This window comes from Dermacentor albipictus, chromosome 1 (genome assembly GCF_038994185.2).
Source record: "Dermacentor albipictus isolate Rhodes 1998 colony chromosome 1, USDA_Dalb.pri_finalv2, whole genome shotgun sequence".
Taxonomy (NCBI): Eukaryota; Metazoa; Arthropoda; class Arachnida; order Ixodida; family Ixodidae; genus Dermacentor; species Dermacentor albipictus.
Genome location: NC_091821.1, coordinates 193,937,184 through 193,961,646, shown reverse-complemented (window position 1 = coordinate 193,961,646; position 24,463 = coordinate 193,937,184). Strand labels below are relative to the sequence as shown.

The following is a 24,463-nucleotide window of genomic DNA, read 5'->3' as shown; positions in this document are numbered from 1 at the left end:
ATAGTTTAAGGTATGTAGAATAGTATGTACATATGTAATTACCTGTATTTACCTTATTTTGGCTCATTAAAAATAGGGGCAAAGACTTTCTGATTCACCCTTGTAATAATGACAGGCACCAATGATAATGTGTTGGTTGCAGACTAATGCTTACATCAAATTAGTGCACCAAAACACAACCAAAATACTGTGAAATATGAAACATTGTAAGGCTGTCTCATTTTAGTATCACTGTGTTAGATCATCATTATTGCTTGTGGGAAACGAGAAGACAACACTAACCACTGGTATAAGCACTCATCCTGGCTGGCATCTCTCCAATCCCCTTCATTGCATATGCCCGTGTTTCATAGCAGCTTTGTTTTCTTCTTTTTCCCTCTCTTCAAAGATGCAGCCGTAATACTGCATTTGTATAATATTCTGGTTTTCTTTCATTGAATATGTGTGCTGATAGAAGCTACTTAGTGCAATTATTAAAATCTATCAATCATGAAGGTTTAGTGTTTGCCAGTCTTGCATGTACTTATAAATTCTTTTGTATATTTGGTTTTTATTGCTTTTTTTTTCAATGTATGTCAGACATTCAATATATATTAGACACACACTCTTTATCTACTGTCCCACTTACTCAATGCCTCCCATGAGGACTGCACGGGTACCTTTATATAGATACATTAGCAAGCAGGTACAGCGACATTGTTGAAGATGCAATGGCCTCCACTCAATAGCTTGAGAACTCTAAAACTCCATTACTACTTTTTATTTTGAAAAAATCATGCAGCTCCCATGCACTATGGTATGTCAGCAAAGCTTTGGTGAGTCAGTAAGACGGAACAGCACATCATGACGAGATGCACAGCAGACTTTGGCGCTAACGTGCCCCACAATGGTCAGCTAAGGTGGAAGCAGAGAAACGGGGCACAGCAACCCCGCTGACCACAGCATGTAAACCTTTGCATGCCACAAAGCTCTCATGAGAAAGCATGTGCCTCCCAAAGTGCGAGTTGGCATTGGCACAACAGAAGTATGGATGCAATTGGAGCCTAATGTTTAAGACCATCGTGCTGTTGTGCTGGGAGGCCAAAGTTCAATCCCAGCAAAGGATATTAATTCTTTCCTTTTTAAAAAAATTTCTCTGTGTAAGCTATTTGGAAAAACAACAGCCACAGTCAGTAAAGAAGTGAAGATTCACAAAAAAAATCTTCACTTAAAATTGTTATTGGGAAGTATTCACCAAGTTAATGATCATTATAAAGCAAAATTATTTCCTACAAGAAGCTTCGAGCCCTATGAATGGGCCACTTCTGCCAGGCCAACACAAACTTTACCATAATGAGGCTAAGGTAGCCACAATGAAGGAGAATGCAAGGTGAAGCTAAGCATAACTGTTGCAAAACAATTCCAACAAAAAGATTATCTATATGTAAACTACCCATACAAGTTTTGAAAAGCTGTCTAATCTGTAAAAGATACTGATGTAAAGTGGTAATAAGATGGTAATGATTATTGGTTGTATGGTAAACACAAGCGGTGTTTTTGTAAAACAAATAAGTGCAACATACAAGTTTAGCACTTGCCCAGACTAATTTATTATGTTGATGAAGTGCTGTACTATACTACAGAATGGGGCATCTGTTTTTTTTTTTTTCACAAAGTTTTAGGTGGCTCATATACAGAGAAGTTCAGCTGAAGTAGCAGGATCTTGGCAATCCCTGCTTTAAGATTAAATATGATTTGCAAATTAGCATACCCGTTTTGTTTTACGTTTATGCCGCTTGGTCACTGTCCCCTTCACCACTGTTGAGGAATTTGTGCTTGCAATACTGGATTCCATTGCCACATGTGTAGATTCTTTTCTTTGACTGCCTCCCGTGTCAGTTCCATTGATATAGCTGAGCAGTTCTTCAACTTCTCGGTCATCTTCATGTCGTTCCTTATGATGATTTTGTTGCTGCTGCTTGGCCATGTGAATTGCCTCTGCCTAGAAGGTGCAAAGAAAGCATTCACGTGCACAAGTTATTAAAATGCCACATTTAACAGACAAAATACTGCAACTTCTAATTATTACTGCTGCTCCACTTGGAACAGAAATACAGTACTTGAGAGGGAGTTTTGCTTTCACAGTGAAGACCATAAAGATAAGCAATATATATATATATATATATATATAATGGCATACATCATGCATAAAGACATAGAATCTGGAACTATAAATGCAAATGCTAGTTGCAATTTACAGTACAGCAGTTTGTGCTTGGCAGACACGGTCCCTCATCCCCCATTTTGCCATAACAATGGTACTGTGCTTTATATTATAGAGTAAAATTAAAGGAGTACTGACATGACATTTTCGACTTGTCATGTCACTCTGTTAAATATTAGCAAGTGTCAGAGAACCCTAATATAACTTAATACTTGTTTCACTAAACCAATTTCCCTTTTGGTACCCAGGAGATGCACATGTCATGACGTCACGATACACTGGCTCGCTCTGTTCCTGTGAACGCTGCAGCTACCAAGCATGAGCTCGGCCAAAAAAAAAATTGTGTGATCCTCTACGCACAAATGGCATGCAGTAGAGTTTCTAAAAATTTGAAAATATGTCACTGCTCCTATAAAGGGGCCATGAAGCACTTTTTATCAACGTCAAAAAAAGCATTTGAAGTTATACTATTTCAGAAATACCTTGCAGCAAAAAGTACTTCAGTGCGTTCAGCAGAAGCGGAGTTATTGGCAATCAAAGATCACCTTCAATCCCCTTCGTAGTGCTCCCGCTCCTTCTTCAATGCCGTGCACTGCGAAGGCTATGGCGAAGCGAAACGTACCCGCAATGCTCCACCTACTGAATGTCACCGTGGCGAGCAGTTCAAATTCAATTTTGGATGCTCACGTAAACACCACTATTTCTGATTTTGGCGCCTACGATGCACCAAACACGGTTGTTCTCAGTGAGCCACTGTGCGCTCAGCGAGCGGGCTTGTTGCATCACTCTACAGCAGCTGTGGTATCTACGCTATGTAGCAGATAGTAGCTACATGCAACTGTAGTGTGTATGTGCAGTACTTGCTTTGTGCATGACAGAGCTGGAGTGCGCTCTCGCACTTATGTGCTTCAGCCTGGTCGTGCTATGTGGTGCGGACCGGCTTTGTCCTGCACCAGCTTGACCGACTGATAGTAGCCATATCCAACTTGTGCATATTAAAGCACTGTCAATAGCTTACAATGAAGTGATGTCTGCAAAGCGTCTAACCAGGAGCAGCCAGGAGTGAGCGCGCACTGGCAAGCGTACATGCTGTCTGACCTTTATGTGAGTGTTCAAAACTAATCGAAATTAGCGAGACCCAATGGCCGTAACACCAATAAGCAAAACGGCCAAAGTTTAATTCCTATGCAGGTTGCCGCGGCCGAGCGTGAGCAGACGACAGTCGGCTTCTTCTGGAAGAACGCAATTCTTATAATTAAAAAGCAGATTTTTGCTTACTTCAGCTTGTTTATTAAACTGTGTCAATAAATATACACATTAACAGTGGGAAGAAGTGTACTGATCCAAACACCTTTCTTACTATCAGCTATTGGCCAATAACAGCCGCATATGTGAATCTGTTAGATGACGGAATATAACAACCCGCAAAGAGTAAGAAGGCGTCTGTTGAAAAGAAAGCGTTTGCAAAAAAAAAAGGTGACTATGCACTCCGCTTGTGAGCTCCCTTCGCCACGCACAATTGCAAAATTTTCCTGAAATGTTCATAACAGTGTATCCTACGTGCAGACAGTTTTTTTGCCGAGTCCAATGGTTGGTTCAGGACCCCTTTAACTAAAAGAACAGTGCTCTGGTTCTATACACATTAACTTACATTTAACCTATGGTAAGCTATAATGTAAGCTACAGCAGCCAGTGCCTACTCTTGATGCAATACATTCCTAGGAAAGAAGTTTGGAAGGTCATTGCTCTCAAGCTCAAAATGACGTGGTGCCCTGGCTTGAGTACCTTTGCCACTTATGTCCTTGCAAGCACATATATTTAGAGTTCTCGTTTTTGTCTGCCCCAGAACCTCATAAATTCAGTAGCCAAATGAAGGCGTCACCCAAAAGTTCATTGCATTATGGTACTAGCAGCAAATGCACGGTGGCATCCACTTCTTTTTAACTTTATGTAGCGTAAACTAGCAAACATACTGCGTGGCGCTGCAGCTTCTCTTTCTGATGCATAAAGTGAATCGTGAAAGATTGATCCATGTACTCCAGGATGAATGTCGTCGCCCATGGCTGTCGCTTTAATAGCGCTGCTGGTGAGAAACGACAGACCCTGCACGTATAGGTCTACATTTAAAGCATGTGAAAATGACTCAAGGTTGAATACGAATCATATGGGTTGTTAAGACTCCACAATGTGTCCGACATGTCTGCTCCTCTGCCCACAGTCAGTATAACAGGGTGTCTACCAAGTTGACATTTCCAAATTCCCTGAGTTTTCCAGGTTTTCCCCGAGTGCCTTCGCAAAATTCCCTGAGTGATGCAGACCTATGTTTTATGTCAAGACGGGCTGAAACCATTATTGCCCTATGCTGTCACTCTCTAGTAAGCTTACTCTCTAGTAAGCATATGAAAAAATTTTTTTTAAAAGAACGACTTAATCCAATTTGAATACTAAGGAGTAGTGTTTGTTATTCAAAAAGAGGATAAAGGGAGGGGGGTTGGTAAAATGCACAGCAAATAAAATGTCTTAAAAAAATGAAAATTGAGTCGAACATTCTCAATTGCGAATAAAAAGGAGATACATATAGAAGCAAATATTTTCAAATATGAGCTATTTCTATCAGCTGATAGCAAGCTCAGTGGTATGAGGCCCGAACTTTGTCACAATTGGGATTTTCTCTCAACAGCTCGTAAGCCAACCTCAACTGTTCTAACATACTCTCAGCCTGCCCACCCACGACACCTCAGTCTTGTGTTTCACTGCTTTAAAGAGTTTATATTGGTTTGGATCAGGGACACCTGCATCTCGGCATCAGCCAACACTTTGTTTTTTGAGCTCAAGCTCCTTCAATATGGCGGCAGCCCGCTTCTTTTCCCGTTATCATTCCTCAATGCGTAGGTACTTTACGTTCTTGTCTTCCTTCCGCCATTCATTCGTCCCAGAGACCATTTGAAGCATCTGCTTGGTCTGTTTTACAGTTCATGTCCAATTTTTTGAACTCCCTAGGGGTGGTGAAAACATCCGAAAAATCGGCCAATTGAAAAAAATAAATGGTCGTCATTTACTGCCCTTAAGGGTTCAAACCGCCCCAGGCACATTCCAAAACGCTCTGAAGGCCTGTTGGTACACGTATTAGGCATATCGGTGCTCGTACTGTGACGGGAAATACCAGGTGCATGCATGTATAATTAAGGAATACATACTGTGTCCCGTGGCAATAGCCCCTTTCCACGTGTGTTATGCTTCACTGCAATACTCTTGCGTCTGCTTCACCAAGTAACTTTTCTGTACGGAGGCAAAGCTGACTTTTGCGAACCGGCATTATGTAACGCACCGTGCTTTCCAAGCTTCTAAGCCAATCGCGAGGACCACAAAGGCGGAGTCCATGCGATTGCTGACAGCAGCGAATTCTTTCTATAAAAAACACGGCACCCAACGGCAAGAAGCTTGATAGCGAACGCCGAAGCAGCTAGGCCTAGCGTTGCCGCAGTGGTGGCTACAGCTGCCAGCGGATCTGCGTGCGAGAGCGCTGGTTCGAGGCGACGAGGTAATCAAAATGGCAGTGGTGGTGACTTTGATTAATGCCGTTTGGCACCTGCAGTCACGGCAAAATGTCCGGAAAATCGGACGGCAAAGAGTTCTTGCGTCCGAAATTTCAGACGTTCTGATACATTGACTCTAAGGGGTACGTGGTGGTGCCGCGTAGACGTCCAAATTATCGGAAATCGGGAAAGTCGGTCGTTGACAGCACACTGTCACCTTCTCCAGCCGCCGACAGGGCGTCAAAGACGATTCATTACGATTCCTGTCTGTTACTCACGCCAGCATTACCGTGACTTTCGACCCTTTCAATAATATTACAGCTAGTTTTCCCTGATAGAGGCACAAATTCCCTGAGTTTTCCCTGAGTTTTTCCAGACTACTCAAAATCCCTGAGAACCCGGTTTTCCCAGTTGGTAGACACCCTGTATAAGCAGCAGCTGCAGCTACAGAAATACGAAACCACTGTTTCACATGACTTTTTGCTCATTAATCTTCTTGAATTTTACAACTGCCGCTTTTCCTTACTGCAGTGTTTCCCAAGTTTATTCACTACATTGTGTACAATCGAAAATAGAATTAATTTTTTGAGGACAAGATTACTGAAGATTTGACGATCCACAAAGAAGTTCCGCTCTGCACATGCCTAGCTGTGGCTGAGAACAAGCAGTGTTTTAACTTCCTACTACAACTTGGCCCACAGGGCTTTCTAACTTAATGGGGACACAAAAAAGAAAATATCGAAATTTTAAAGCCTCAGAAATGTTTTTCAAGGTGAACCAATTTTAAGAGCTTCAAGAAGGGCTTTAAGGGCTATAGACCTTGCAGCTTTAAAATAAGGAATTAAAGTTACCAACCTATCAGTCAGAATCTTGACCCACTGACTGACACAAAAAGAGGTGAAATCACATCATGTTTAAAGCATTATGAATGCAGACTTGATAAGCTATTATTCATGTAAAGGCAAGTTTAAAAGATAAGCAAAATTTTGAAGGACAGAAAAAAGATAGGACGAATAGGTCCAACTATCCACCTAAGCCGTTCTCATCATGTGCAACTTGTATTCTTGTTTTCCGCTTGTACTCCTCATGGCTGCCTGTAATACTATCAGAAGCAGTCTGTGTACATTAGTATAGATGTAGGCAAATCACAGCGCATTGTAGACAAGGGACAAACGCAGAAATCAGACACACAGGCGCGCAGTGCCCTATGTGTCTTGTTTCTGTGGTCATCCCTTGTCTATAATGCACTGTGGTTTATTTACCTATACCTATGCAAAACCAATTAGCCCAAATTTTCGTTTTACTGTGTGCATTAGCACACAATATAAGTAATATTTTCACATTTTGCATGTTTCCAATGGGTTTTATAGCACCCTTGGTACGAGCATCATCTTTCAGGGCTTCCCTGTACTACAGAAGTTGTTAGAAAACAAACTTTTGTTAGATGCGACAGAGGCAATGCATTTCTCACTTAATTTTGTGATGTCTAACAAGGCTAACTATTATATTTATTATTTGGTAGGGATGGGTATGGTAAATGGCAGTGCACAATATCTCTAAAATCAGAAAAGACTCAGCTGAAGCAAACAAACATCTTGGGCTATTTTCAATGAACCTATATCCCCTTCAGATGCCAATTCATTCTATCCACTGAAAATTTAGTTTAATCATCATTCTTGCACCTTCAGAATCGTGAAAACTGCATCGCTGCAGAACAAATTAGGATTTTTCAATTTTTTAGTGAGCTCTGTCAAATTTACAGAATGTGGGCTCCATGCGAGAACTCTTTACAGGAACATCAGAGATGATAACAACTACTTCATGTCCAGCATACTCGGAAAGAACCTGCCCAGACACTTCAAATGTATTCCTGATGTAAAACACTGTGAAAACAATGAAAGAGGTGAACCCCCTAAATGCAGACAAACTGACACCTAGGTTCAAGATCCAGCCTTTCACTCATCCAACCTTCCAACTCATCTTATTAAACGACTTCACACTTACTATTCAAACTTCCAACACAGGTTCAATCAGAAGTGCTTCAAGATATTTGTAACACAGTTCTAATATAACTTTAATCAGTGCTTCTGATTTTGAAGCACTATCTTCATGTGCACAATTGTGCACATAGCACCTGAAGGAGATATGGAAAACTTGAAGTGTAAGAAACAAGTATTCAAGACAGACTTCCTTGAGGTATTTTGAAAAAGGCCAGGGACATAACAAAACACAGCCAAAAAAGAAGCAGTTTACAGTCACTGCAAATACTTCTGCCTTAGTCATAGGTAAGAAATTTAAAAAATTCGAATTAATTGCAGGAACATAGCATGTAGTGGTCACATTTCACTACTACAGTGCAGTGAAGCTGTGCCAAAATATGGGACAGACGCGTCCCAGTATCCATTAAAGAGTTCAAAGGACACAAAAAGAGAAATGCTGTATATTATTCCAAAGGGCTGCGCTCTCAAATTTGAGGCAAAATATTCAAGAAATATATTTCAGAAATTATTCATATATGGGCAGTATCCCCCTTTTCTGACTGCAGCTCATGATCAGTGCATCGTGTGACTGTGCAATAATCTGCGACATAATTTGTGCTGCACAATCTTCATTAGGGTGCCTCTATGTCAGCACTGGAATTGCGGTACCCTATATCTGGTATTTTCTACATCTGTATGTTCTACCTCTTGTATGTTCTACCCGGTGCCGCGCAATTTCTCACCGGATTTAAAAAAAAAAATCCACGTGTTAATAAAATTGCATAAAGAGGCTTGGAGTGTGGCCTGATCCCGGTAACCAGAACCGGTACAATTCCCTCACCAGAGCAGGATTGGCCACCCTGGTGCAGTACTTGGCCACAACCTCCCATATGAACAAAACAATCAAACCCTGGCCCTCAGTCTCCAGCAGCTGCGAAGCAACTGACCACGGCGGCAGTCAGACCTCCGACGCAGCAGAGGGTGCTAAGAATCCCTGGCTCCGGACAGGCCGCCATAGGAATATGAACCTGGCAACGTTTAACACTAGAACGTTATCTAGTGAGGCGAGTCTAGCAGGGCTATTGGAGGAATTAGAGGGCAGTAAATGGGATATAAGAGGGCTCAGTGAAGTTAGGAGGCCAAAAGAAGCATATACAGTGCTAAAAAGCGGGCACGTCCTGTGCTACCGGGGCTTAGCGGAGAGACGAGAACTAGGAGTCGGATCCCTGATTAATAAGAATACTATAGCATTAACGAGAGGGTGGCAGGTCTTGTTGTGAAACTTAATAAGAGGTACAAAATGAAGGTTGTACAGGTCTACGCTCCTACATCCAGTCATGATGACCAGGAAGTTGAAAGCTTCTATGAAGACGTGGAATCGGCGATGGGTAGAGTGAAAACAAAATACACTATACTAATGGGCGACTTTAATGCCAAGGTAGGCAAGAAGCAGGCTGGAGACAAGATGGGGGAATATGGCATAGGCCCTAGGAATAGCAGGGGAGAGTTATTAGTAGAGTTTGCGGAACAGAATAATATGCGGATAATGACTACCTTCTTCCTCAAGCGGGATAGTCGAAAGTGGACGTGGAGGACCCGAACGGCGACACTAGAAATGAAATAGACTTCATACTCTGCACTAACCCCGGCATCATACATGATGTGGACGTGCTCGGCAAGGTGCACTGCAGTGACCACAGGATGGTAAGAACTTAGTAACTTGGTAAGAATTAGCCTAGACCTGAGGAGGGAACGAAAGAAACTGGCACATAAGAAGCCGATCATTGAGGTAGTGGTAAGAGGGAAAATAGAGGAATTCCAGATCAAGCTACAAAACAGGTATTCGGCTTTAACTCAGGAAGAGGACCTTAGTGTTGAAGCAATGAACGACAATCTTGAGGGCATCATTAAGGAGTGTGCAATGGAAGTCGGTGGTAACTTCGTTAGGCAGGACACCAGTAAACTATCGTAGGAGACGAAAGATCTGATCAAGAAACGCCAATGTATGAAAGCCTCTAACCCTACAGCTAGAATAGAACTGGCAGAACTTTCGAAGTTAATCAACAAGCATAAGACAGGTGACATAAGGAAGTATAACATGGATAGAATTGAACATGCTCTCAGGAATGGAGGAAGCCTAAAAGCAGTGAAGAAGAAACTAGGAATAGGCAAGAATCAGATGTATGCGTTAAGAGACAAAGCCGGCAATATCATTACTAATATAGATGAGATCGTTCAAGTGGCTGAGGAGTTCTACAGAGATTTATACAGCACCAGTGGCACCCACGACGATAATGGAAGAGAGAATAGTCTAGAGGAATTTGAAATCCCACAAGTAACGCCGGAAGAAATAAAGAAAGCCTTGGGAGCTATGCAAAGGGGGAAGGCAGCTGGGGAGGATCAGGTAACAGCAGATTTGTTGAAGGATGGTGGGCAGATTGTTCTGGAGAAACTGGCCAGCCTGTATACGCAATGCCTCATGACTTTGAGCATACCGGAATCTTGGAAAAACACTAGCATAATCCTAATCCATAAGAAAGGGGACGCCAAAGACTTGAAAAATTATAGACCGATCAGCTTACTGTCTGTAGCCTACAAAGTATTTACTAAGGTAATTGCAAATAGAATCAGGAACACCTTAGACTTCCATCAACCAAAGGACCAGGCAGGATTCCTTAAAGGCTACTCAACAACAGACCATATTCACACTATCAATCAGGTGATAGAGAAATGTGCGGAATATAACCAACCCTTATATATAGCTTTCATTGATTACGAGAAAGCGATTGATTCAGTCGAAACCTCAGCAGTCATGGAGGCATTGCGGAGTCAGGGTATAGATGAGCTGTATGTAAAAATACTGAACGATATCTATAGCGGCTCCACAGCCACCGTAGTCCTCTATAAAGAAAGCAACAGAATCCCAATAAAGAAAGGCGTCAGGCAGGGAGATACAATCTCTCCAATGCTATTCACAGCGTGTTTACAGGAGGTATTCAGAGACCTGGATTGGGAAGAATTGGGGATAAGAGTTAATGGAGAATACCATAGTAACTTGCGATTCGCTGATGATATTGCCTTGCTTATTAACTCAGGAGACCAACTGCAATGCATGCTCACTGACCTGGAGAGGCAAAGCTGAAGGGTGGGTCTAAAAATTAATCTGCAGAAAACTGAAGTAATGTTTAACAGTCTCGGAAGAGAACAGCAGTTTACAATAGGTAGTGAGGCACTGGAAGTGGTAAGGGAATACATCTACTTAGGACAGGTAGTGACTGCAGATCCGGATCATGAGACGGAAATAATCAGAAGAATAAGAATGGGCTGGGGTGCGTTTGGCAGGCATTCTCAGATCATGAACAGCAGGTTGCCATTATCCCTCAAGAGAAAAGTATATAACAGCTGTGTCTTACCAGTACTCACAGACGGGGCAGAAACCTGGGAAGGGTTCTACTTAAATTGAGGACGACGCAACGAGCTATGGAAAGAAGAATGATAGGTGTAACGTTAAGGGATAAGAAAAGAGCAGATTGGGTGAGGGAACAAACGCGAGTTACTGATATCTTAGTTGAAATCAAGAAAAAGAAATGGGCATGGGCAGGACATGTAATGAGGAGGGAAGATAACCGATGGTCATTGAGGGTCATGGAATGGATTCCAAGGGAAGGAAAGCGTAGCAGAGGGCGGCAGAAAGTTAGGTGCGCGGATGAGATTAAGAAGTTTGCAGGGACAACATGGCCACAATTACTACATGACCGGGGTAGTTGAAGATGTATGGGAGAGGCCTTTGCCCTGCAGTGGGCGTAATCAGGCTGATGATGATGATGGTGATATCTGGTATGAGGCCCCCTATGCCTCTGCAGCTCTCAGAGATATCCATACAGCATGTTCAGACAGTGTTTCACATAGTGCATGCTGCATTATGTGATCCTCCACAAATCTCTACATTTTACAGTTGATAGTGTGACCAGAAGCATTGGCATCATCATGCAACTATTATCCTTCCAGCCTGCAGGTTGTCTTATCCTGTTTTCCCCCTAAGTGTGAGCACCCGTGGATCCTGCTGACATCTGAGGGCTTATGACATATTCAGTAGACAGCCATTGCTACCACATGCTGTTACAGAAAGGAACGAAAGCATGAGGGTCTGATGTGCCATTTAAATGCCAGCTGCACCTACTCCTCATGCTTCACAAGCATGCTTGTGCACCAAGTTGGATGCCTTTGCTTCTGCACTGCTTGACAAAAACACCAATAGCCGGTACTGTGTTTAACCTTTCATTCACATTTCTAGAAAACACTCATAGTTTTATCATAGCATAGATAGCTCCCTTTCTAACGCCGATACAAGACAGTACTTTGCACATGGCTTGCCAAGTATACGCTTGCATCAGATTGGTTTGGAAAGCACACTTCGGGTGGACTGGGCTCCAGTTGCTCTGGCTTCAATGTTACATGCGAGTATCTACAGCCGAGATAGCCAACAGTAAAAATTTTAGCATACAGTGGGAAAAAAAATGTGTTTAAAGGGCCCCTGAAACGGTTCGGACAAATTTTGTAGGCGCATAGGGTACAGCTTAAGTAGAACATTCGCACCACAATTTAAGTGAAGCGTTACGTATTAATGGAGTTACAAGCGATTAGAAGTTACCCTCCTCCCTAGCCATGCCTTTCCTCCTCAACTCACTCGCCGAGCGAGCGGCGCTAAGCTCCGCCTTCACTGGTCCTGCGTCACGATGCGACGTCACATCGTCCACTTCCGGTTGTTGGAGCATGCCTCCTCCTGCGCGAGACCTCTCCGCTGGCCGCTTGGCCGTCGACCGAGAGCCATCGAAGCAGCGTGCGTTGCGAGCATTCTGTCGTAGCGCCGAAGGTGGCCGGTATTCCGGTAACCACAGGCAAGCTGGTCATTTCGGCAAATGACTGGAGGCATAAACTCAAGCTGATGAAGGAACTTCAGAGTAGACGTACGTGAGCAGCCTGATCGGTCTGCACTGTCCAGACACTTGGCGCAGCGCTTAACCAGTCAAACGAAGCGCTAATATTGCTCTAACCAAGTGTAAAACATTTTAAACATTTATAAGAACAACATGTTGATGATTACACTCCTGCGAAAAATACACACCAGCAACAAAGAAGAATGCACTTCGTTGCTGCTACTGTGTATGGTTGAGCTCTGTGCCACCAGGTGGCTGCACCGTGCAGACCATTCACATTTACCTTTCTGCTCATCTCATGGCTCATCCCGGCGCAGTCAAGCGGCTAGACCCTGTCCCCTTGCGCTTGTGTTTGCCCTAATACCGGACTTGCGAAACGCTATTGCGTTAGTAATCTTCCGCTGTAAAGTGACGGCCACAAACGCGCAAATCCTGGCGCCTATCGGATAGCCGCAGTCCGATGCGCAGCAGCCAGTTCGCTCGTATGCTGCCTTGCAGAGAGACACGATTTCGCAACTTCACATCTTTCCAGTCACTACGTCTGCAGCCCACAACGCAACAAGGGTGATTCATCGTGCTCACGAAAAGACTGATCGACACTGACGGCGGGGCTCTCGTCAAAGACTGCGCACGTTGTAACACAAGCAGACGACACTTGCTGTGTGCCGGAAGTGCTCAAGTGTACTAAAAAACTATTCTTGTGTATTCTCTTTAAGTTATTTTCTTTTTACAAAAACAAAGTAACTAACATTCCAACTGTTACGAGCATCATTTGTTCACCATAAAGTTGGAAAAATTATCGACCACGCGCCCTGGTCAGCCAATCAGATAGCTCGCCCATGTGACGTCATATGGGTTATTTGCATCATATGGGTAGGGGCGGCTTAAAATTCCGCCGAGCAGTGCGCTGCGATCGACAGCGATGTGCATTTTTAAAACCTTATAATAAATTACACGCTTTACGCAGAGCACTTAGATGTGTCAATTAATGATCAGAAGGACCTACTCTAACGACTCAGTACGTTTGTAGAAAATCGCCAAAATCGTTTCAGGGTCCCTTTAATGTAGAAAAACATGTATAGACAACCCCTGAAAATCTGAACCCAAGCTTGAAACAAAAGTGGGTCCCTTAAATGGGAACACATGGTACAGTTGACCCTCAGTATATCAAATTTAAATGGGATTGGAAAAATGTTCAATGTACTAAAATATGCTCAAGTAGGCATAAATATCATTCTCGATGTCACACAGGCAGCTAAGCCAACAAACAAAGATGCCAAGGACATCATAGGGGAAATTACTTATACTTACTAATTGAATTAAAGAAATGATAAATTAGTTTGATAATTATTGATAAATGACAATCATTATGCATGCGATGCTCTAGAGCATCGCACACATAATGCGATGTTGTGGGATTGTTCCCCACCTACAGCAAGTTGTTTTTTTCATCCACTTTCATTGCCATTAATTTATCATTTCTTTAACCCATTGAGGGTCGACGCCGTAAATATACGGCGCCGCGAACAGGTCCGAAAATGGTCGAAGCCGTATATTTACGGCGCCGTCTGTACGTTTAAAACGCGCGCTAGTTTCCTAACTTTTTCTTGCCTGGAATGTGGTGCTACTATGTGGGAATACATGAAATTTTTTTCTCGCGTCTCTCTCTTTCAGTTTTCGTTCTATAGTTTTTTCTTGCTCCGGCGCGTCTGCTACCGCTCGCGCATTGGCGCGCTCGCGGGCGCGCGGCGGTTAGTTTCGATTTTGTTCCGCACGCGGTTTCGGCTTCTTTTGCTCGCAAAACTGATGGCTATCTCGTTCTTGTCACTCAAAGGGTGACCGCCTGTTACCCGCTCGGTTGTTGCTCACAGGGGTCCGCATACGAAGGATGCCGCCGTGCATGCGTTTCCTTTTTTTGGCCCTTTATTCCGAAGTTGCCTCCCACGTCTGCTCAGGGAAGCAGTACCTAGAGGAGGTGCCATGTCTGCGCCAACACCACTCGGCAGCAAAAATATCGCGAGGACACAAGGTACATGCGCGCTGAGTGCAACAAACCGATCTACGTGGAGCCATGCTTCAAGAACTACCACACGCTGAAGAAGTATTAGTGCAAAAGGAACATTTGAGACTTGCAAAAAATTTTCGTGTGCGCATTCTTCTTGTGTATTTTTCTCGTGTGCACATTGTGTATAACAATGCGCCAATTTTTTTAAAAATCTTATAACTTTATTTGCTATTTTTTATTGTTTTTCATGAATAAACAGTCCATATATGCCAACGCCAAACATTTTTTTCTCACTTTACGGTCACCCTAGAAAAATTACAGTAATTTTTTTTCGAAATAGCTCCCTCTGAAGAATTTAAATGAGCAATAAAAAAAATCGACCCTGAGTGGTCGCATGTGGCGAAAAAAATCGACCCTCAAAGGGTTAATTCAATTAGTAAGTATAAGTAATTTCCCCTATGATGTCCTTGGCATCTTTGTTTGTTGGCTTCTCATGATATGATTAATAAAAATTGGGCCCCTAGGTTAACCCCCTTTTCTTTTCGTTCACAGGCAGCTAACAGAGATTGTCGGAAGCCTACTCTATGTTGCATTTATAGCTTCTAATTGTTAGCTTCTGCACAAGAATGCATTTTATTTCTTACTGCAGTGCCATAGCTCTATAGATGCTTCACAGCGATGTTACATGGGTGCTGGCATCTTTGAACATGTGACCGCACTGCTACTGATCTCCTTCTAGCCTCCCCTTCCTGAGAGCAGAAGATGTACAGAGTATATTCAGAAAAGTGCTGTTTTCACTTTTTGGGTGAATCATTCGCCAGTGACACAAACAGAACACTAGTGCTGATGTTAATTTATCCAGGGTTTTGTTTTATCCAGATAGAGGAGAGTTTTAATACTCCATTACGCCATCAGCGGGTGGATGTGCATGCTCCAATGAAGCAATACCCGATTATGTATACTTTGTTTTCTTGTATTTCTCGTAACAGCCAAACAGCTGTTACCACCTCAGTACTATGCAATCAATCCTGACAGTGGCTATGTGCGTGCAATCTGTTTATAATATGTGCTGTTTTCAGTGTCATTAAAGAATGCCTCTCTGTTGCTTTCACTGCCTCTTGCAACAATTGGTGTTCTGCACATGAATAAGCAGCGAGAACAGGGCTGCGATATTATATTGCTGCCTTTTCCAACGCTATTCCTTTTCAAGCTTCGCCAGTAATGAGAGCCATGCTACGGCCACATTATAAATGGGATCAGCTAGCCATGAATGGTGGATAATAAGAGTGGCATAGTATCGAGTGGAAGGCATTGCCACAGAACTGCAGCACACTGAGATCGCATAGTGTCAGAAGATACTTTTTCTAAGGTACAATATCACACTTTGCTTATATGCACAATATGTTATTCTATGGAGTCAATAGTAAAAACAACAAACCCATTGGCTTCTTGTGGAGACTGAGACATTAGGCTGCACTCAGAAGGGAAGCAAATGACGTCGTTTGGCATGGGAGTCGGTAGCGTTATCCCTTTTATACTTCACTATCAAACCCCTGTAAAGGGTCTTGTTACGATCGGCCAGTGGGGGCAGTGACCTTCAAACCTCTCCTGCTTTCCTGAGACGAATCGCTTCAGCTTTGTGAAGTTAACATCGGCCAGACGATGACGAGGCCAGACATAGACTGTGACGCACAAAGGAGCTCACTTCGAGGTGACAACAACTGCTGCATTCCGTGGAAGTGGTAACGATCACAGTGCACAGCGAAGTCTCCTGACCCTGACAAGCTGACTGTCATGAAGAGCCCACTATTCAATGAAAGGGGCCAATGTCAAAGACTTCCGTGGGAAATACGCCGACTCGAGTCTTCCAAATTTCGGCATGGTTGTCTTATATGCAGGTGCGATCGCGCAACATTGGAGGTGGAGTCCGGTGGAACAGTGCGACGTCATGAGTGGGATTTTGTGAACAATACGACGATTATGATTGGCCGTGGCACAGTCATAAGATTCCCTAGTCTAGTCACCTAGGGAAGTCGACTGCTATATATGCGGACACCTTTGATGCAGTGAGCGTGTGCCAACGTGTCCTGACGTGCTCTCCGAAAAGATGTCTGTTCTGACAGGTAGCTCATGCTACGAGAATGATGTACTGCACTCCGTGCTCAGCCCAATACAAGTATCCCTTGTTCTGTAAATAAGTTTGCCTCTCCTATATAATTAAACCCCCTGTTCCGATTTTCTAACCTCTTGACAATGTACTCATCACTAAAGAAGCAACCCTCGTCAAGAAGGCTTGGACAGCCTCCATGTGACGCCCTGGTTGCGTAGGCTGGCTACCTGTTATAAGACGCACTGGCGGTGTAGGCTAGAGAGCGACTCTCTAGCCACAACGACCCTTGAATCTTACAGTCTACAGCTATTGCATACAAGTGCAAGCTTAAGTGCTCAGTGCCCTGTCGTCTTGCTCTTGTGACACTGTACCACACCATGGTTTCTGCTTGAGAGCGGCAAGCAGCAATGTCCAAAACAATCTTTATTAAACAGTTTTTGCACATTACCTGGGTGAGAAAAAGTCTGTAACATGTGGCTGTTTTTTCTTCTGCACCATAAAGTTCAAGTTGTTTTGTCCAATTACGAGTGGCCAGTGCCTTCAATCCCATGAAAACCATGCAAAATATCTTACCGTATTTACTTGAATCTAGGCCGGTCCAGATTCTAAGTTGACCCCCAAAGTACGAAGCCAAAAAAAGAAACATAAAATATAGGCAAAAAAAAAAGCGAGGACTGCAGTAACAAAACGAAAATGGAATTTATTGAGTATGAATGTGGCGAGCTCATTCTACGTCGCTATCTTCCTTATCACTGTCATCTCCTCGTTGCAGCTGGCGCACGCAAAAAGCGTCTCCCGTTACTCCCTCCAACGATGGACATTTTTCTCATCAATGCCAAAGTCCTGCCCATCTTGAACATTTGACGATGCCTCTGTGGATAACACAACTTTTCATTTGAAAGCGGAAGCGTAGTGGCATTGCCTGTTTGGTGCCATTATGACGGCGACATCGCTCATGTACTTCAGTTGGCTTTTGGCATGGCTAGTAGCGGCTGCAATACTGACTTTTCCACATGACGTGAGCTATGCATCATATTTATTAATTTCAATTAAAAACTGGCACATTTCTTAAAATCCTCAAATCTAAGTGGACTCTAGAGTTTGGTACATGATTATTCAAAAAAACTATCGGCCTAGATTCAAATAAATACGGTATTATTCTGCATATAACCCACCTCTCCACATCCCCAATTACAGCAGCCCAGAAAGAAAAAAAATAATAATCTGTGCGTATACTCTGTGGAAATAACTGCATACAACTACCCCTTCGGTGATGCAGGTAAAGCTCGATTCACATGATAGATGTGATTGTGGAGGAATCAGTCAATTGATGTAATGTGAATTGGATGACTCTGCAGCGCGGATGGAGCAGCCCTCGCATGGCCAATGGCGACGGAGCAAATGTGGCCAAGCTGGAAATCCAAACAGTGATTTGGCTCTCCGTCATATTGCAAAGTGCTTCACATGGGCCGAGAGAGCACCACAGGCACGGGTGACGAATGATCACGTCATACACTGTCCGCAAGCTTGAATCGCTATCTTCTCCTCCGTGTGAATATAGCTTTACCTTCAGATTCTGCTGTGCTAGGACGGCCGTTGAGTGCAGCTTAGAGTGATGACAGTTCTAGTTTGCCAGAGCCGCCTACTGTATTCACTAACTACTAAACGCAAAATGGCGTTCCGTAAAAAGGAGGAGATTGGTCAACCATGAAGGAGGGGAGAAAGGGAGCTTCAATATGCAAGGGTTAGCCCCCTCCCCCCTCTTTTTTATAGGAGATAACAAAACATTGAATGGCAAAGAACTGACTTGATATGTGGCTTCACAGCAGCGCATGCTGCGCTCTGCCGCTTTTGAATTTTTGGTGTGGGTTATACGTGCAAAAATATGGTAGTTGAGAATGCTGGCACAAGCTAAGAGGCTGTTAGGGCACTTCCACTTCCTCACCAGGCTCATAAACATTGCATGAGCCCACATCTTCAGCCGTCACAACATTGGCTACGATGTTGGCATCAGTGGACTCCCCTGTACCTTGAACCACATTACAGGCACTGATGAAGTTATGTGATGTGAGCTTGGCCAGAATGGTACCCGAGAAAGCTGTAAAATGGCAAAGTGCATGGGCATTGATGGCTTCCATTTGTTGAATCCTGTTTCTCTGCGTCCCAAGAGAAGCCCTGCTTTGGAAAAGCTGTTTCAGACAGAGATCAACTTGACATAAGACCAGGCTCTTGAATAATCATTTGTATGGCTCCAAGAAGACCATTGTACCACAGTTTTGCTGTTGTGTTAACTGGCAGGAACTTCTGTGGGATTTTCTGTAGCTCGCATCTGGAAATTGTCCAGGAGAAGACAAACACTGAAGCCAGCCAGTACAGCTGGTGAAGTTCTCATTGAAGAGCCCAATCAAAAAGCAAATCACTTTAGCCATCAGCATAAAGCTGTCCTGTACAGAAATATTCCTAGCACAAATGTCCATAAACCACCCATAATCAGATTTTCTTTTGCCTTGAAGGCTGATGTTCATGCTCAACAAGCACCTGAATGACCATGCTCCATTACTTTAACCTTGATACCCGACTTATTCTAAACATATACAGCAATTTCTCATCATACCGAAATCGCTTTATTTGAAATTTCTTCCACTCTACACCCAAATGCATGCATTTTAAGCTACATCATTCAAAGCACACAAAGAGCTTGACCCACTTAGGGCGAAGTGGCAAGCGGAGGCATCATCGCTGCAAAGTGGCGGCGATCCTTTTGCGCATGCAGTGTCAAATTATTACTGCCGACAAATTAGTCTCATGCCAGCACAGAACAGGCCACAAAAGTACTAAACCCATGACCCATGACCATCTAGTAACAGGTACCACGCGAGTGCAGAGTGCTCCCAGCTGTTTACTGCGGAGCGACCAGAAGCTGTCAGATTCCAGGTGCAATGCACCCAAACCGTTAATCTCAGTCGTAATCACATCGCTGGTGTTCCCCGTGATGAAATCTGCACAAAAATAAAGTTTTCCTGACACTTTGCGATGGCAGAAAACTGCGATCTCTTGGATGCCGAAAAGTGCCCAAAAAGACCGCGGGCAGACTTGTGCCACAGAATTCCTTGGGGTGCACTCGATGAGCAAAGTTTTACCGCTCTAAAGAGCCCTTCTGGCACTGAAACGTGCCGAAAAGCACAAAAGAAGTGTCCCTCCGGTTATAAGTGTTACGTTCGACGCGAGGGGCTACATTAACAAATTGGGAAGACGACTTTGGAGAAGCCGGTCTTGAAATTTGCTCGCCACTCGCCATAATCGGCCTGCATCGCAAGCCGACACCACCCCTAGCTTCGTTGCACTTTTGACAGTGCAGATGTACCGGTAACTTGCTGAAAACACAAAAAATCTGAGCATCGTCAGCAGCGAGTCAGGCTTTCAACATGGTGGGTGAACGCAAGCTGCTATTTCCCCGGCGATTTTCTCAAGCCGGTCATGCTCGATTCGCGCAATCTGACTTTGGGCAAACGGTCTAAATGCGTGGTAGAGTCATTGAATTTTGTTCCTAGACATATGTCAATGGAGCGGACGTGATGGCGCACAAACACTGATATTCGAACCATAGAAATAGCATAGTGTCGTCTACAACGGCGCACTGAAAAACTCGTTTTGCAAACTTCAAGGCTGCATACCTCAGGAAAAAATTGCCCAGTGATCATGCAAAGCCCCTACTGTAAAACTGTTCAGTTTTCACGATTGCGCTGTGTGCCCACAATGAGTGGCTAATCGTTTTTTGAGCAAAACCTCAGACTCGAGCCATGGCATTTGCAGTGCTTTCCAGCACGATACTCTTGTAGTCTTCCCAGGGTGTCTATCAAGTTGACATTTCCAAATTCCCTGAGGTTTCTAGATTTTCCCTGAGTGCCTTTGCAAAATTCCCTAAGTGATGCAGTACTATGTTTTATGTCAAGACGGGCTGAAACCATATCGCCCAATGCTGTCACTCTCTAGTAAGCATATGAAAAAAAAAAAAAGAAAACTTAATCCAATTTGAATACTAAGGAGTAGTGTTTATGTTATTCAAAAAAAGAACAGAAGGGAGGGGCTAGTAAAATGCACAGCAAATAATATGTGTGTGAAAAAAATTGCAAATCGAGTCGGACATTCTCAAATACAAATAATATGTAGATGCATACAGAAGCAAACATTTTCGAATATGAGCTATTTCTATCAACTGATAGCAAGCTCAGTGGTATGAGGCCCGAACTTTGTCACAATTGAGATTCTCTCTTAACAGCTCGTAAGTCAACCTCAATTGTCCTGACATACTCTCAGCCTGCATACGATGCCTCAGTGTTGTGTTTTACTGCTTTAAAGAGTTTATTTTGGTTTGGATGAGGGACACCTGCATCTTTCCTTCCGCCCTGCTCCTTCCGCCACTCGTTCGCTCCGTGGACCATTTGAAGCATCTTCTTGGTCAGTTGCACAGTCCACTTTTCGATTTTTCGAACTCCCTAGGGGCCACGAAAACGTCTGTAAAATCAGCCAGTTGGAAAAAATAAATGCAAGTCGTTTACTGCCCTTAAGGGCTCAATCCGCCACAGGCACAATCAAAAACGCTCTGCAGGCCTGTCGGTCTGTCGCTCTGCGGGCCTGTATTAGATATTGGTGCTTGTACTGTGACAGGAAATACCAGGTGCACGCGTGTATAATTAAGGAATACATACTGTGTCATGTGGCAATAGCTTGCCACGTGTCCCACGCTTGTTATGCTTCACTGCAATACTTTTGCGTATGCTTCAAGTAACATTTCTGTACAGAGGCGAAGCTGACAAGTCACTCGCGAGGACCACAAAGGCGGAGTCCATGCCATTGCCGACAGCAGCAAATTCTTTAAATAAAAAACGTGGCACCCAACAGCAAGAAGCTTCATAGCAAACATCGAAGCAGCTAGGCCTAGTGTTGCCGCAGTGGTGGCTACGTCTGCCAGCGGATCTGCATGCGAGAGCGCCGGTTCGAGGCGGCGAGGTAATCAAAATGACAGCAGTGGTGGCTTTGATTAATGTCGTTTCGGACCTGTGGTCACAGCGAAACGTCCAGAAAATCGGACGGCGAAGAGTGCCTGCGTCCAAAATTTCAGATGTTCTGGTACATTGACTCTATGGGGTATGTGGTGGTGCCGCGAAGCCGTACAAATTATCGGGAATCTGGAAAGTTGGTCGTTGACTGTACACTGTACGACTTTCGCCCCTTTCAATAAAATTACAGCTAATTTTCCCTGATAGAGGCACAAATTTCCTGAGCTTTCTCCCGAGTTTTTCCAGACACCCTGCTTTCGTGACCTCTGCACCAATGGCCACTGCCTTCCCCTCCTCATTCACTCTCCAGTCTGCAAGCCGTTCGGACGCCAGTCACTCCTCTCACTTGCCTTCATGTCAACTCCTCGTCTCCTCGCTGCCAGTTTCAACGTCGCTGCTCCTCCAAAGCTGCCCTCTTCCAGCCTGCCCTCCCGAGCACAATCTTCCACCAACGGTTGCCATTCCGCGGTTCCTGCTTTTTGGTCTCCACAACTCCAATCGCCTTTCTTCGGCTACACGCGAAGTCGATGCCAAGGCCGCTGTTGCAACCATCGCCATCACCAGCGTGCACTGACGAGGAAAGCGAGCTGCTCTGACGACATTTTGAAGCTTCTGCCTTCTGCGTCACCCGCCGCGTTCAGTCACTTCGGCGCCGACGGCGCGTGCGTTATGATCCATGCTGCAGGCCATGTGATTGCGTGTTATTCAGAATGCTTCATTAGGCGTGCCTTGAGTGTGCTTTTGTGGTGTGGTCTACAGTGATAAAGTTGAATTCATGGGCAACGAACACGGCCTTGTGCAATGCTTGGCTAAATTAAAGCAGGGTTCGCTTGCGCCTGGTAAGAACTTCAAACAGCCAAACCTCACTGCCTTTTTTGCACCTGAACAATTTTTTTGCACCTTTTTTGCTTCTCTGAATACACTGCATTTTCACTTCCTCGCAGTTGTGGCCTAATTGAAACTCGACTGCTTTAGCTTTTCTCGAGCGGTTGCTTATATCGTGTTACTGCTTATAACGAATTTTTTCACTGTGCTGCTGACTTCGTTATTACGAGGGATTACTGTATAAGGTGGTCTATGGAATTCTTAATGCCTGCGCCACTGATGATTTCTTGCCTTGCTCCACTAAGAAAATTATTTCAATCTTCCTTGTGAAGTCTAAATTTTTGCACTTCTTTATCTACAAGACAGTAGCACAGCATCAGCACAATGACAAAATGCAAGCACCGCAGTGCAGCAAAATAAGCCAAGTGAATGGCACACCCTTCAATGCGAAATGGTGGGGATCTCTGGAGAACTGAAAGGCAAACTTTCTTCTGAAATGGCAAGAAGAAAGCAAACATGTGGATATGATGAGAAGGGATTGTGAACAGAGACTAAAGCTCTTATCAGTCAATATGTCACCCTTTCTGTGTGTTCTGCATGCCTACAAGCTCACCCACTTCCTTTTGCCCTGCTGTCTCTTAAGTATTGCATGTATGCCACTTGGCATCATATTTCCTGTGTAACTTGGTGTTCAGATCATTATGTGTCAACACTGCCAAACTGCGAACTGTAGGCAGCACAACTATGTAGCCAAATGCCAATGTGCAACCAGCCATGTGAGCAAGCAGTGCTGAGGCAAAGACCCCCTTTTGGGGCATGAGCCATATCATTAAGCATATCATAAGTGCCGTGATATTTGGTGCCAGACGTCTGGTACCACAGAAAACTCCTGCGCCAGCTCCCCCTGGCACCACTTTACACAGCACCTGATAGAGGCTGATCAATTCGTTACTGATAAAAAAAAAAAGGTTACATTGCATTAGAAAACAAAAAATAAAACTCAAGGTGGCAACTTTTGAGGTCTTACCTAGCTCAAAAAGGACTCAAATATGTGAAAATATAACAACTGCGATGACACAATGATGTAAGTGCTGTGGGTCAACATTAAGTAAGGAAGTTTGACCTCCAGTCATTTGTGATCAACCATTTTCCACCCATGTCCAGCGTTTTGGATGACGACGATGATGATGACATGTTTATTCTTCAAGATATGATCGCCCCTTGACTGAAGTCATATGGATGAAAAGGGAAAGGTTGAAGAGGCGCTGCGCAGAGTCGAAGTCCGGGAGGTTGCTCTCACGGATATACTGAATTTACTCATGTAAGGCCCTCCTTCTCTCTCTCTCTCTTTACAGCGTGCGGGCCTTAATTAGGCATGCTTACAGCTACAAGCTTCTGCAAATATACTGTATTTACCCATATAAGGCCTGCACTTTAATTGCTTTTTTTTTCTTTTTTACAGGGTGCAGGCCTTAAATGAGGCATGTTCATGGCTACGAGCTTGCCCTTTCGAAGCTCAATGTCCTACGTGCTGTTCATACTGTTCTACATTTCCGACATCTTGAAGCTCTTGATGGAAGTCTTGAACAAAACCGCATGCCCCACTTTCAATACCCACGTGCACTTTTGCAGCGATGCCCTCTTCATGTGCCCGAAAGCATGAGGCAGCTAAACAATGAGCCGCAGCACAGCCGATAGCATAGTGGATCTGTGCCATGTGATTTGGTGGGATACCCTGATGACAATGATGATGCTATCGTCGGCAGGCCAATAACTAGTGCCAGCTAGCAGCAGCTTGCAAAAGTTAA

The 24,463-nt window shown here is 44.0% G+C and overlaps 1 protein-coding gene across 2 annotated transcripts in view; it reads right to left on the bottom strand.

The window, feature by feature from the left end:
• Nucleotides 1-24,463, bottom strand: part of LOC135898007 (protein FAM193B-like) — a 156,668-nt gene that overhangs the window by 49,953 nt on the left and 82,252 nt on the right. For both annotated transcript variants that reach the window (XM_065426717.1, XM_065426718.1), the window contains exon 13: nt 1,751-1,981. In XM_065426717.1, coding sequence (XP_065282789.1) covers nt 1,751-1,981 — 231 coding nt within the window. The remainder of the gene's footprint in view (nt 1-1,750; nt 1,982-24,463) is intronic.